We start from the raw sequence: 14,339 nt of genomic DNA, 5'->3' as shown, positions 1-14,339 counted from the left end.
CAAACAAATAAATAAATAATTTTAAATATAAAAATCAGGAGAGCATGAGCATGAAGAAGCTTGCCTGTAATTACAGTATTTGGGAGGTAGAGGCAGGAGTCTAATGCTAGCCTTGGCTACATGAGATGTTGATTCAAAAAGATAAGTTAAAAAAAATCAAGGCTGGGGATATATTTCAATAATATAATAATGGCTGTCTAGTTCTAAGTTTATTCTCCATCATCCAAAAGAATAAATATATAAATAAGAATCAAAATTCACCAGGCAGTGGTGGCACATGCCTTTAAATCCCAGCACTTGGGAGGCAGAGGCAGGTGGATTTCTGAGTTAGAGGCCAGCCTGGTCTACAGAGTGAGTTCCAGGACAGCCAGGGCTATACAGAGAAACCCTGTCTCAAAAAACCAAAGAAAAAAAAAATTCAAAATTCCCTGAAACTGGCAAGATGGCCCTGTGAGTAAAAGAACCTGCTGGGCAGGTGAACTGACAACCATCAGTTTATCCCCAAGGCCCACATAACGGTGGAAGGAGAGAACAGACTCCCAGACTTGTCCTCTGACCTTCACACACACACACTAGGTGCTATGTGCCTGCACACAAACAGAGTATTTCTTAAATATTAAAGGGGGTAAGAGGCTAGAGAGACAACTCCACAAATAACAGGACTAGCTGTTCTTGCAGAGGTAGCAGGGGATCTGACATCCAAGGCCACCTGCACTCATGCAAGTGTGGACACACACTTACAAATAAAACCCTTACATTTATCAAAATACACTCTAAAGCTTATTCATAAAAACCTTAGGATAGCCAGGTGTGGTGGTACATGTCTTTAATCCCAACATTTAAAAGGCACAGACCTCTGTGAATTCAAGACCAGCCTGGTCTATACAATAAGTTCTGTAGGCCAGAAAGGACTATCTATCTTAAAATTCACTAATAAACGTGTGACAGACACAGTATAAATAGAAAATGGTATCAGGGTCAGGACTAAGTCATCATGTGACATCCTACCTTGTCACTTAGAGGTGGACGATTCATAGGACTTATTCCTTTTCGAATCCCAGTTGCTTTCCTGGCTGCAAGGCCAGTGATAACTCCATAAGGACGTCTTTTTCCAGGCAATACTCTTCCTCTACGGCTCACACTAGTTTTTCCAAAACCTACAGAAGGAAAGGATATTAAAAATTTAGAACTGCCAAGATACTTTACTTTTTAAATAAGGTGGTACATATGGTGGTGATGATTAAACTCGGGGTCTTACCGTGCTACATAAACACTCTACTACTCAACTATATCTCAAACCTCTAACATTAATTTCTCAGTAGGACAATCTAAACTGTACTTGTACAATACAGTAGCCACTACTTTATTTGTTTTTCAAACGGGTATCACTACATAGTCCTGTATGGTCTTGAAAATACTCTGAAGATGGGTGCTAGCCTTGATTTCACAGAAATCTTCCTGCTTTCCTCCCAAATGCTATGATTATAGGTGTGTTCCATTATGTTCAGCAGTGGCCAGTAATTATGTGTGGCTAGTGAATATCGAAGTATGACTAGTCTGAACAGAGATAATGCATGTAAAGTGTTTCATGATGAAATGGTAACATACTGCATATGCTTGGCTAAAGTGGTTCCTTGAGCACGGTCACACTTCTGTTAGTGTAGACCCACACTGCAGTCATTACCTCATCTTCCATTCACTTACAAATTACAGCTTGGCTTCTTTCTTGCAGCCCTACTTTATTCAAACTGCTTTGCTGAGATCGTCACTGCACCTTATTTTACACTCTATGCCATATAACAATCCTGAGTTTGCTTTTCTGTTACATGGCGCTCCAATTTAAATACTTTTTCTAAATATTAAAAAAATGTCCATTCTATACATATGAGATATCAAAGAACAAAATTAATTTTAAAAGCCTAAAAAAAGTGTAATGCAGATATTCCAAAAACCTAATTTGAGCTTTAACTACATTACATTATAAATGTTACAGTTAAGCATTATCACAGGGTAAGTAGGCATTCTGCACTTGCTAAGTACAGAGAAAGCGAGCTGAATTAATGTTTTACATCATCTAAATTCACACTCTTGTATACTATTTTATAGGCTACATTAATAATATATGGTGAATATTATTTCACATTTTTGAGGGTTTTTTTACTGTATTACTTTTAAATATGCCACAGTCAATTTAACCAACTTAGCAATCATCTCAGTTATGTTTTGTTTTTAACACAGGGTTTCTCTAAGGTAGTTCAGGCTGACTTCTAACTTATTAAGTAACAAGATAACCTTTGGGCTGGAGACATATTCAGCGGTTAAGAGCACTGACTGCTCTTCCAGAGGTCCTGAGTTCAATTCTCAGCAACCACATGGTGGCTCACAGCCCTCTGTATTGGGATCTGATGCCCTCTTCTGGTGTGTCTGAAGACAGCTACAGTGTATTATGTTTTATTTGTAATTTGATTACCAATGAGAATAAACCTGTACCTCTTGGGTTTTTTTTTTTTTTTTTTAGCTATTTATATTTTCATTATCAATGTTCATGAAACAGATTTTGTCTTAATAAAATAAAGTGCCATAAAGTTGATTTACTAAATGGAAACTCAGAATCCAAACACTGTTGTGAAAGCCTGCTAGCTCAGAGAGGCAGAGAAAGCACGGAGCTGACCTTCCTCCTCCACAGACATCCCAGAAGCAAACAACTCTTCCTCCTTCTCCTTCTCAACTGTCTCAAACACCCTTCAACTCAAAGACCCTCCTTCTCTTTCCTGGGTTTCCTTATGTTCACTCCCTGTCAACTGACCGCTTCATCTGCCTCTTGTCTTACAGTTGCTTTTACTTAGCTCTTGCTTACAGAAAAGCTCTTGGGTTAAAGGTGTGTGCTAGAGCAGAACCATACCACAAGAAACAGGTTTTTCCAGTTCACAGTATCAGGGTTCACAATGTGATCAACTATCCTACAAACAAGATTTCTGTGACTAAGTTATGTCTTTCAGGGTTTTAAAAGGGAAACTGGCAGGTATCACACACCTTTAATCCCAGCACAAGAAAACAGAGACAAGTGGATCTCTGTAAGTTCTAGGCTAGTCTGGTCTACATAGTGAGTCCCAGTACGGCCAGAGTTATGTTGAAAGACCCTGTCTCAAGAAAAACAACTCCAAACAAACAAACAAACAAACAAATGGGGAATTACATTTATTTATAATTAACTTTAAGCATTGTCACAGCACTCCACTATCCAGGAATCTAGTATATTATTTCATCATACAAATATTTTTGTGTCACTAGCTAAATGTTAGCTAAGTGACATTTTGTTTTGCACATTTCTTTATCATACTTATCACTAGATATACTATACTCTTTTTTACCACTCACATAAAAAATTCATTTCTCCTAATAATTGTTAAGCTGTCACTCATAGCATCATAAAAAGGTATTATGGTCTTAATACCTCCTCCTCTGGTTGTGCTGAGGGTTAACCCTGGAGTGGCCTGCATGCCAGGCCAGAGCTCTATCAGGAAGCGACACCCACAGTCACTAATTACTACTTTCTTTTTCTGGTGCTGGGGATTCAGTTCTGTGTCTTACAGATGCTAGACAAGTATTCTACCGCTGAGCTACACCCCCCAAAGTCTTCCTTCACTTAAATAGTCCTCCATTGCTTTCATGTTATATGCACATGAACATACATGTTGTATGTACATGCACATACATAAGATTACATGCATAAGATTCTGCATATGAGAGAAAACATGCAGTATTTATCTTCCTTTTTAATAAACTATTACATGGAACTCAGTTATATTTTGCATTATTTTTCTGGAGACTTTTGTTTTCCCCTTGGTACTAGAGATTGAATTCAAAATCTTATAAATATTATGCACCAACTCTACTACTGAGCTTTACCTCCAGCGGCAAATTCTGGGATTTTTGTTTTTGTTTTTGTTTTTTTGTTTTTTCGAGACAGGGTTTCTCTGTGTAGTCCTGGCTGTCCTGGAACTCACTCTGTAGACCAGGCTGGCCTGGAACTCAGAAATCCACCTGCCTCTGCCTCCCAAGTGCTGGGATTAAAGGTGTGTGCCATCACAGCCCGGCAGACATTCTGTATTCTTTAACCTTAGGATTTCTAGGTGACAATTATGTCATTTCCAAATGACATCATATTCTTACTTTCTCAACTTTTTAAAATTTATTTTTATTTTTTAAATACTTTAAAAAAAAGATGCAGGAGTACCCTGTCTGCTTGTACACCTGCACGCCAGAAGAGGGCGTGAGATCCCTTCACAGATGGCTGTGAGCCATCATGTAGTAGCTGGGAATTGAATTTAAGATTTCTGGAAGAGTAAGTCAGTGTGCTTAACCACTAAGCCATGTCACCAGCACTTAAAATTTCTTAATGCAACAGTCGGAATTTTAGAGAATTAGCTAAAAAACTATGGTAATGGTGGGAAGTCTCATCTTAACTCTGATTTTGGGGAGAATGTATGTGATAATGAGAAGTCTGAATTTAATTCTGATTTTCAATGGGGAAAGTCTTTAGGATGACATCTGCAACATATAACAGATTTTACAACAAAAATCTCATTGCAAAAACTAAGATTAAAATTAAAATAATTTTCTTTACTGTAGAATTTCTCAGGACTAATATGTACTGTGGATCTCAAAGATAGAAGTAATAGCATACGTCATTCCCAAGTTTATTTAACTCTTGAACCTTTTTGTGTGATGCCCCTTACCAGTAATTTTTAGACCAGAGTATGATAGGAAAGCCTGTTATGCTGTGAAGGTATATTAATCACAACTAATTTATTATCTCTCGGCCCCCACAGTGCATCCTTTACTACCTGCCTCTTAGGAGAACAGTACTATTCTATCAGTGAACATGACACTTTGTCAGTAAAGGGTGCTTGGAGATTCTAGAAAATGGAGGAGCTTTCCTCCCAGGTGCCAGTAGGCTCCTCATGGTTGTTCCTGTGGCAGAGGACACTGAAGGATACTCACCAGCCAGACTTCTTACGCCCAGGCTGATACTATTTGGCTATGAAGGCTGATGGTACAAAATTTGTGAGTGATATCTAGGGTAACCTTTTGTACACTTAATCATTATGAAGGTTGTCTCCGTATATTCAACTGTTGATTGCCAAGCCAGCAGAGAGCTGAGTGCTGGCCAGATCTTAGTTTTGTTATTCCTATTGCCCTCGCTGGCCTCATAGTCTTTAAACATTCCTTCTTATTTGTTCATTGGCTTTAATATAAAGACCTGATGGCCAATAGCTGAACAGGAAATGGAAAGCAGAGCTGTGCAGAGAAAGGGATGCTGGAAGATAATTTAGAGGAGGGAAATTTGCCAACAGGCATGGAAGCAGAGAGGTACAGACATGCGCATGCTGGATGTAGGCAGGAAGAGGAAGTAGCTGGGAGAAAGCCCAAGTCAAAGCTTCTCAATACAAGTCAAGCCTTAAAATTATGGGAGTCTCTGTGTCTTTATCTGTAGCTGGCTCAGAAAGCATCTCTCTACGTTCGAGAATGACAACGCCTTGCCATAAACGCACTTTTTCTCTCACAGACCCCTTCAGTCTTTAGGATTCTCAAAATGGTGCCCAGACAACATTTTGGCCACCTCCTGTCTACCACAAGACATTAAAGTTGTTGTTGTTACTTAAAAAAAACAAACCAAAACCAAAAAAAAAAAAAACAAAAACCAAGTGTGTTTCTAATTTTTCTAAGTTAATATTTCAGGCAAGGGGTTAAGAAGATTCAATTTACTTATTTCTTTCAGCCATCAAAATCATACTGAGTATTTGCCAGTAGTTATCTGCTTTGTTAGTTAATTATTCTCGTCCCTCAAATTAACATCACTGATATCACAAGGTGGAAATGTAAACCCTTCCCAGATATTAACAACAATCCTCCCTCCCTGTTTCTATCTTCTCTCTTTTTCCCTGTCTGTCTGTCTGCCTGTCTTTCTCTGTGTGTGTGTGTGTATGTGTGTGTGTGTGTGTGTGTGTGTTCAATAGTAGCAGTTGCTGTTCTATTTTACCCTGGCACATCAGTAGAAAGCCAAACCAAGTGCAGCCTTAACCTCAGGAATTGCTCGGCTTCTAGGTATCACTGACCTCAGAGCTCAGATCAGAACCCCATAAAAGGACAACTTTTCTGATACCTCATAAAGCAAAGCAAATCTAATTTTACTCATTATATTAGGCTTGCTCTTGGCACAAAATCCTTATGTGCAGTCTATAAAACTGTAAATTTAAAGCTTTATGTTGTGTATGAGTGCTTTGCCCTGAATGTGTATATGTGTGTGCACTGAAGGAGTAGTGCTTGTGCTCTTGACTGCTGAGCCAGACATACTGTATATTTCTTCCTCTCCTCCCTTTTCTTCCTTTCCTTTATCTTGCCTCAAATTTGATTGTTGAATTTGGGGTTTTTGTTTTTGTTGTTATTTGTTTGTTTGTCTGAGAGAGTCTCGCTACTCGAGACCACGTTGGCCTCCTATCTCTGCCTCCTAATGCTGAGCTTACAGGCATGCATTACCAGGCCTACCTCTGACATTTTTTAAACACTATCTTCTAAGTTATTAGAAATTAGCTCTTTAAAGTAAAAGATTGTATTTTTATGCATTCTCCAAACCAGGCAGTTCAAAACCACTTACCAAATATGTAAAATATTAATAAATACTATTTCTGGCTATTCTGAACTCTAAACAATTACTTCAAGACAAAATATACAAACATTTACAATGATACATTAAGTAAGGTGTATTAAATAACAATTGTAACGAAATCTTTAATATAAATCAAGAGAATTACACATTTATTTCTGATGGCTAAATACCTGTCACAAAATGTATTAACTAGATCCAGCTATTTAAAAAAATTTTAGGGGCTGGTGAGATGGCTCAGTGGGTAAGAGCACTCGACTGCTCTTCCGAAGGTCCGGAGTTCAAGTCCCAGCAACCACATGGTGGCTCACAACCATCCGTAACGAGATCTGACTCCCTCTTCTGGCGTGTCTGAAGACAGCTACAGTGTACTTACATATAAATAAATAAATCTTTAGTGGCTGAAGGTATGGTTCAGCTGTTAAGAGCACCTGCCGCTCTTCCAGATTGTCAAGTTTAGTTTCCAGAAGCCAAGTCAGGTGGCTCACAGCCACATGAGCCACATGGACCTCCAGGTCTCTAATGCTTATTCCCTTCAGCAACTACACTCCCATACATGCATCCTACATACAGGTAAGAGGAAAATCATTCTTTAAAGAACACTGAGTCTCTTGTAAGATCCAGTCTCAGTAATGTAGTTTTAAGAACATGCTGGTATATTACTGTTAAAACATGTAAGTTATACTGGAGATTAATTTTTGCTTTTCAAAATACAGAATAAAAATTTAAGTTGGTTAATTTGGCAAATTTATTCATGTGAAAAAAATATTTTTATTTGAACAAAGGTTTACTCTAAGATGCTGGTATAGTTGCTAAAAAGTTCATTTATAATATATGTGTTGAATTATTTATTGTTCCCAATCTACCTTAAGAACAAAATGATTATAGGTAAAGCAGCTATCAGAGTATCAGAAAATAACTATAACTATATATGTATGTATATATGTATGTGTGTGTGTATATATATATATATATATATATATATATAAATATCTAATTACACCTACAACAGTCAATTTAGAGTGCCACCTTTAGAAAATTTACAAATAAAGTTCTTGGATGGTAAGACAGAGTTTGGAGGAAAGCTGGGCAAGGTTGTATATGCCTTTACTCTCAGTACTTGGGAGGCAGAGGCAGCCAGACCTCTTTTGAGTTTGAGGCCAGCCTAGTCTACATAGCTAGTTATGGCTATACAGTGAGACGCTGCCAATAAATAAATAAATAAATAAATAAATAAATAAATAAATCTGCCTATAGTAATTTTCTTTGCAGAACAGCAGTCTTCTTGTTTACGAAGTGAGTTTGCTTTCTGTAATACTTAGACATGCTTTTATAAAAATAGAGAATTTTCTGGTAAATAGAGCAGTTGGACAATAGAGTAAATTATCTCATGGTGCAGTATGCTCTTCCACTGAACACATTCAAGCTGGAGTCAGTTATCATCAGACTATCACTGGGGGAAGGAAAACAGGACCACAGGCTACATAAGACCTTTGGCAAATCTAAACTCTAAAAATAATTTAAACTATTTATAAACTGAGATTTCTCTTAAACAACTTAGAACCTTAAGGAACAATTAACAGCTATTTTAGAAAATAATGTTTTTCCAGGTTTTCAGAATTAAACAAAAGTCTGAAAGTACTAGTGCATTCCCTCCAGGTTTTAAGACTACAGCTGAACATATTGCAAGTCCATAAATAGCAGCATTTTAGACCTTACCAGAATTCTGCTGGACTCCCCACCGCACTCTCATCCTGAACTGCCGGGCACCGCTTTGCTGGAGTCTTCTATTTAGTCTGGGAAAGGTTTGCTTCTTTCCTTCCTTTCTATTCAGCTTGATAATATCATCTACAAAAAAAGTAATGTCATAATTATTTTCATTTTAATGCAATGAATAAAATTGCTTAGTTTCAATGTATAGTCAATAGATTTCTCCTATGTCCCTAACTTAGTCCCCATTATTATTATCTTAGCTGTCTCAGACACTGTGTAGCCAAGGCTGGTTAAGAACCTGCTGTAGAGCTTAGCTACCTGGATTCCCAAGACTCCCTTTCCCTCATCCTAAGTGTCAATCAGCCATTTTGCCTGACGAAATGCTTAGGGAAAAAAAGGTTCTCTAGTAAAAGTTCCAACCAATAGACAAAACTAGATCTACCAACTGATAAATTCTACCAGGGAGAGGGACAGTAGGCAGACTCAGTTCAGCAGTAGTGCTTACCTAGAACATACAAGGTCTTGGGTTCAAACCCAGTACTGCAAACAATAACAAGATGTCTATTCTTGCTGTTGTGCATAGTGGCACATGGCTGTAGTTGCAGCAAAAGGAGGCAGAGGCAGGAGAGTCAGAAATTCAAAGCCAGCTTTGACTGCAGACTGAGTTTGAAGTGAGCTCAACAAAACTCAACCAACCAAAAATAACAATAAAAACCTCAATAGTCCAATGTTCTAAAGTCACCTGAATTTAGAAACATTAATTGGATGTACAGTTTACGCAATTAATTCATGTGCTTAAGGGAACAAGTGTAAGACAGTCCCCATTCTCAGTAAGTTGAAGTTTATGAAAACAGGCATGCAAATAGAAAGCAAATGAACAAGTATCGTGATAAAGGAACATGGTTCTGTTCTTCTCTAGCAAAGTCATTCGTAATTCTATTCTGACCTCTCCAACTCTGTAAGCTTCATTATTTCCAAAACCACCTTCAAACAGCCTCAAATTAATTCATAAAGATCATACTGTGTTAACACCACAATGAACAATGTAAGTACGAGAAAACTAAACATATATCAAATTCTTATTAAGTGTCAAAGGTTACTAGAAACCAATAATATACTCATTCAAAAACTATCTGGCACCAGCGAGATGGATACACAAATAAAAGCACCTGCCACCAGGCCAGATGGCCCAAGTGTATTACCAGGACCCATGTGGTAAAAGAAGAGGACTGATTCTCCACAAGCTATCCTGACTTCCACCCCCATACTGTGGACACACACACAAACAAGTGTTTTTAAAAAGAAGTATCTAAACCCAGCTGGGTGTAGTGGCACACACTTGTAATCCCAGCTTGACAGAAAAAGGCAGGAGGGCTGCTGTAACTTTAAGGCCAGCCTTGGCTACATAATGCCACTCTATCTCAAGAAAGACAGAGGATGAAAGAAGGGAAGGAAAGTTCTCTGGTTCCCAATATCCAGTGTTAATTGTGGTGACTGACAAAGCAAACAACCAAAGAGACTGCTCTGTCAACAACTTCCTACTAAAGCTAATTCCAATCATTTCACCAAATCACTTTAACCATAACTCTATCAATATAATTAGTTTTTCCTAAATCAGCGAAGGAAATACGAGAGATTATTTAGGTTGGTTAGTTGGTTTCTTTCTTTCTTTTTGTTTTTTTTCAGGATGTGGTTTCTCTGTGTAGCACTGGCTGTCCTGGAACCCTGAAGACCAAGCTGCCCTCGAAATCACAGAGATCCGACTGCCTCTGCCACTCAAGTGCTGGAATGAAAGGCCTGTGCTAGCACACCTGGCTTAAGAGAGTCATTTTTTACATGATTTATATTATTTCTCCCATAAGTTGTCCTCTGGCCTAAGTGCACAAAGCAACATGCATGCACACATATACAAAAACAAATATGTGTAATTTAAAGTACTTCAAAGTACCATCTTCCTCTTGAGACTCCTCTCCAACCGCAAACTAGCTCACTAAATATAAAAGCACAAGGGCTTTGGGTGGAGCTCTCTCATGGTAGAGCACTCCCTAGCATTTGTAAGACCCTAGGTTTGATTCTCAATACCAATTAATAAGATAAAAGACACTAAAAATTGTTTGTGTTAGTCATGCTCCCTCAGTGAAGAAAAATACCAACACCCTCCCCCCGAAAAAATACCATTAGAAAGAAAGGTTTTGGGGAGAGGAAGAGGGGCGGGAGCTCACCCTCTCAGAGGTTTCTTGCAGCCTGTGGCCATCTGACCCCACTGAAGTCTGTACTGACAAATGGCATCATGATGAAAGGGCATTGCGGGAAAGCTGACTGCCTCCTGACATCCAGGCAAAGAAGTGTGTGCTACCCTTTAAAGGCACACCTTTAGTAACTGTGTCCTCCAACGAGGCCCTACCTCACCTAAATAGCCTATTCAGTTATGAATTTATCAATGGCTAATCCAGTGACGGCATTATTGCCTTCATGATTCAATCACTTCTCAACAGCTCCACCAGCTGGCAAAACCACACCTTCAATATAGGAGCCTTTTGGGAGACATTATATTTAAACGATCATACTAGGATTAAAACAAAAGGTTTCATAAATATCAGACATAAGAACTTATTACTAAGTTCTCATTGAGAACAAAATGAGAAAAACATCGTTTTCCCTTAACCTACTTTCCAGCAGATATTTACAACTTCTAAACTTTGAGAATATACTTAATGAATTTGGTCAAAAGATTTGGGGCAAAAGAGGCGTTGATTTTTGACTACTGGGGTAATTTCATTGTTGTTTCTGAAAACAGGTTCCACTCACTATGGATCCCTGGCTGGCCCGGAACTCACTCAGTTCTATCTCCCTCTACCTTGGAGCTGCTGGGATCAAAAGCATATGCTACAATGTCCGACATACCAAAGTAACTTTTACACAGAGTAATCTTTAATATAGCTGAAATTAATTTAAGATGAAGTCCCACTACTCTGAAACTCATGATTCTCCTACCTTATCTTCTAGAGTGTTGATTACTAGTATATAATACAATTCTTGCCACAACTAAAATTAAAAATAGGAAGACATCTTATTATCTAAGTCCTCAAAGTTTTTTTAATATGAAAGGAGAACATGGCCACTCTCACCCAGTGAGTAGACAGGGTAAACATTAGAAGAAAAACGATCCATTACAACGAACTACATTATAATGATCTACATTATATTCTCTGTTGCTAGAGGATGGGTCAGCAGTTAAGAGCACTTGCTGCAACCAGTGGTGGTAATGCAAGCCTTTAATCCAAGCACTCCAGTGGCAGAGGCAGGTGGATACCTGAGTTCAAGGCCTACCTAGTCTACAGAGCTACACAGGAACCCTGTCTCAAAAAACAAAACAAAAAACAACAAAACAGAGCACTTGCTGCTCTCCCACAAGACAGAGGTTTAATTCCCTGTGGTCAGGGCATCTGACACCGTCTTCTGCTTTCTACAGGCCTTTAATTCCAGCACTCAAGAGCCAGAGTTAGGTGATTCTCTATGAGTTTGAGGTCACCCTGGTCTACAGGCCATCCTGGTTCCAGGCCAGCCAGGGGTACATAGTGAGACCCTGTCTCAGTAAGTAGATGCATAGCATTTGTTGTCCACCAAATATTGTTCCAAGCAGTTTTCATTTGCCTATTCACCCATTTAATATAGCAATTCCATGAGATAGCTGTTATCACCTTTTTTAGGCTTTTATTTTAATTACGTGTGTATGGTTGTGAATCTGTGCATGTAAGCACAGTATCTATGGGCATCAAGAGAGAATGGGATCTCTGAGGCTGGAGTTATGGTCTGGGCCAAGCTGCCCAAAGTAGGCACTGGGAACTAAACTTTGGGTCTCTGCAAGAACAGTCTCTCTAGCCCCTACTGTCATCACCTTTTTAGACAATTTGTCCATAGTCACAGGGCTAGTAAATGTCAGAAGCAGGGTGCTCATGAAATAGTATGGCTCTACATACTTAGCACTAGGAGTACAACTCTTGTGAGGTTACATTAAATTATATTAAATGTTTAGTTTACAGCCTAGCATCCAATAAACATGTTATACAAATTCATGGCTTTCAATCAAAAGCTGTCTTTTCTTATTTTTTTAATTTTTGGAGTTCATTACTGATCAGCCAATGTGGTCAGACTAAACAAAGGCCAAACATATTCCTGTTAATTTACTAGTTCAAATATTAGGTTTTAATTAAGGCAACCCCAGAAACCAAGCAAGAATTCTTAACTGCTGATCAAAAGCTTTCCAAGTGACAGAAGAGATAACACGAGTGTAAAGAAGTATCAGAGTGTTTCCAGGCCCAGGATTACCCTAAACAACATCCTCAGAAGAGCTTACATCGAAGTTCTGCAGTCCCTAAGCAGCCAGCTCCTCCTCCCTACCTCAGCCTAGGGCCATTTTAAGACGCCCTCACAGGAGCAGACAAAATGGAGGCATCTCATCACCTCCTCGGCCTAGAGCTGTCACGGGAGCCATCGCGGTGATGCATCTCCTTTTCCACCTCAGCCTAAAGCCTAGAGGTGGGAAAGGAAACGTGCCACCTTGAAATACCGCTGCAGAAGCTGTCCCACCGTGGCAGGTCCACAGCTCCTTTCCAGCCTCTCCGTGATGGCAGCTCAGCCAAAGGGGCCTGTGGTCGGTCGGTAGGAAAGGACTTCCTATCCTAACCCATGGGACCCAAGACAGAGAAAAGGGTTGAAAAATCTACCAATCCCTGAGCAGGAAAAACCCACCAATCGCCGAGCTTCCCACAAAACCTCACCAATACCTGAGTAGGAAAACTCACCAATACTTATTCTGGAAATCTGTCCTGAAAAGCTCTATCCCCTAAGAAACCCTATATAAGCCCTTGCCTTTTGTCCAATTCCGTTGTCTTAGAGTGGGAACAGAGGGCAGCCATTACTGTATTCGTCCCTCTTCTCTCTGGATCCACCAATAAATCTCTTAAGATTTGCTGCCTGGTGTGACTAAGAAGAAGCCAAGAAGCAATGAAGAGAAGCACAGAAGTGGAGTAGAGCGGAGACTCCTGAGCTCCTCAGCTCAGCTGGGAATACCCTCCCCTGGGAGCTGCGAAGGTTTCCTTTCAGAGCTGTGTGGTTCCTGGGCACCCGTGTCTCAGGATGCCCTTCCACTGGGACACCTGCTCCCCTCTTGAGCTGTATGGTCCCTGGGCTTCTGAGGCCCAGGATAGCCTTCCATTAGAAAAGAAACACAACTTCAGTATTCAGGTATTTTAAAATATCAAAGAGGGACGGTGTGGTGAGAAGAGACCCGGAAAGAGGAAAAAGAGAGCACTGATTCTATCCAGTACCATACATAACTTGACTCTACAAAAAAAAAAAAAAAAAAAAAAAAAGGAATTACTTTTGGATTTGCTAAGCCAAACCAAACAGAAGCCCTCATACTGTTGGATCTGAATTATATTTTTTTTTTCGAAAATAAAAAACAATCCTCATGCTTTTCTTACATAATCAGCAGCAAACCACGGCATCCTTTTTATGTACACGGGACCCCATGTTCTACCTGACATTTTATCAATCTAGGTACATCTCTGACCCTCCCCACCCCCAACTGGCTAACTTTGAAACCGTGCTAGGGAACACGCTTCAGTAAACACCTAATCAAACACAGTAATACGGTTCACCCCTCCGAGCGGCCGTTCAGGGACCGTGTCCGGGACCCCCGGCGTTCCCAGGGGAGGCGCCGGTTGGAAATCGCCCGTGCCCAGCGCACTTCTGGGCATTCACACCAGACAAGCTACTCTCGCGGTTGCTGGCTTTAGTCAGTTGCAGCCCCAGCCTGGTTCTAAGACCCTTTAAAAGGAAAAGCCCCGGGTGGGTGAGCACACGCCGGCCCGGGTAGCCCAAGAGACCCCGTCCTGCGGGGAAAGAAGACAGCAGCTACGGACCCTGCGGACCGCCGGGCCCCGCCAGTCCTTGT

The 14,339-nt window shown here is 39.9% G+C and overlaps 1 protein-coding gene across 2 annotated transcripts in view; it reads right to left on the bottom strand.

Annotated features, from left to right (window-relative positions):
* Window positions 1–14,339, bottom strand: part of Fyttd1 (forty-two-three domain containing 1) — a 31,025-nt gene that overhangs the window by 16,246 nt on the left and 440 nt on the right. For both annotated transcript variants that reach the window (XM_029470264.2, XM_021185247.2), the window contains exons 2-3: window positions 8,387–8,515; window positions 1,009–1,157 (exon numbers count right to left, since the gene is read on the bottom strand). In XM_029470264.2, coding sequence (XP_029326124.1) covers window positions 1,009–1,157; window positions 8,387–8,515 — 278 coding nt within the window. The remainder of the gene's footprint in view (window positions 1–1,008; window positions 1,158–8,386; window positions 8,516–14,339) is intronic.

The sequence above is a fragment of the Mus caroli genome, unplaced genomic scaffold, assembly GCF_978045245.1.
Source record: "Mus caroli unplaced genomic scaffold, Mus_caroli_1 scaffold_17, whole genome shotgun sequence".
Taxonomy (NCBI): domain Eukaryota; kingdom Metazoa; phylum Chordata; class Mammalia; order Rodentia; family Muridae; genus Mus; species Mus caroli.
This window is presented reverse-complemented; position numbering and strand designations above follow the sequence as displayed.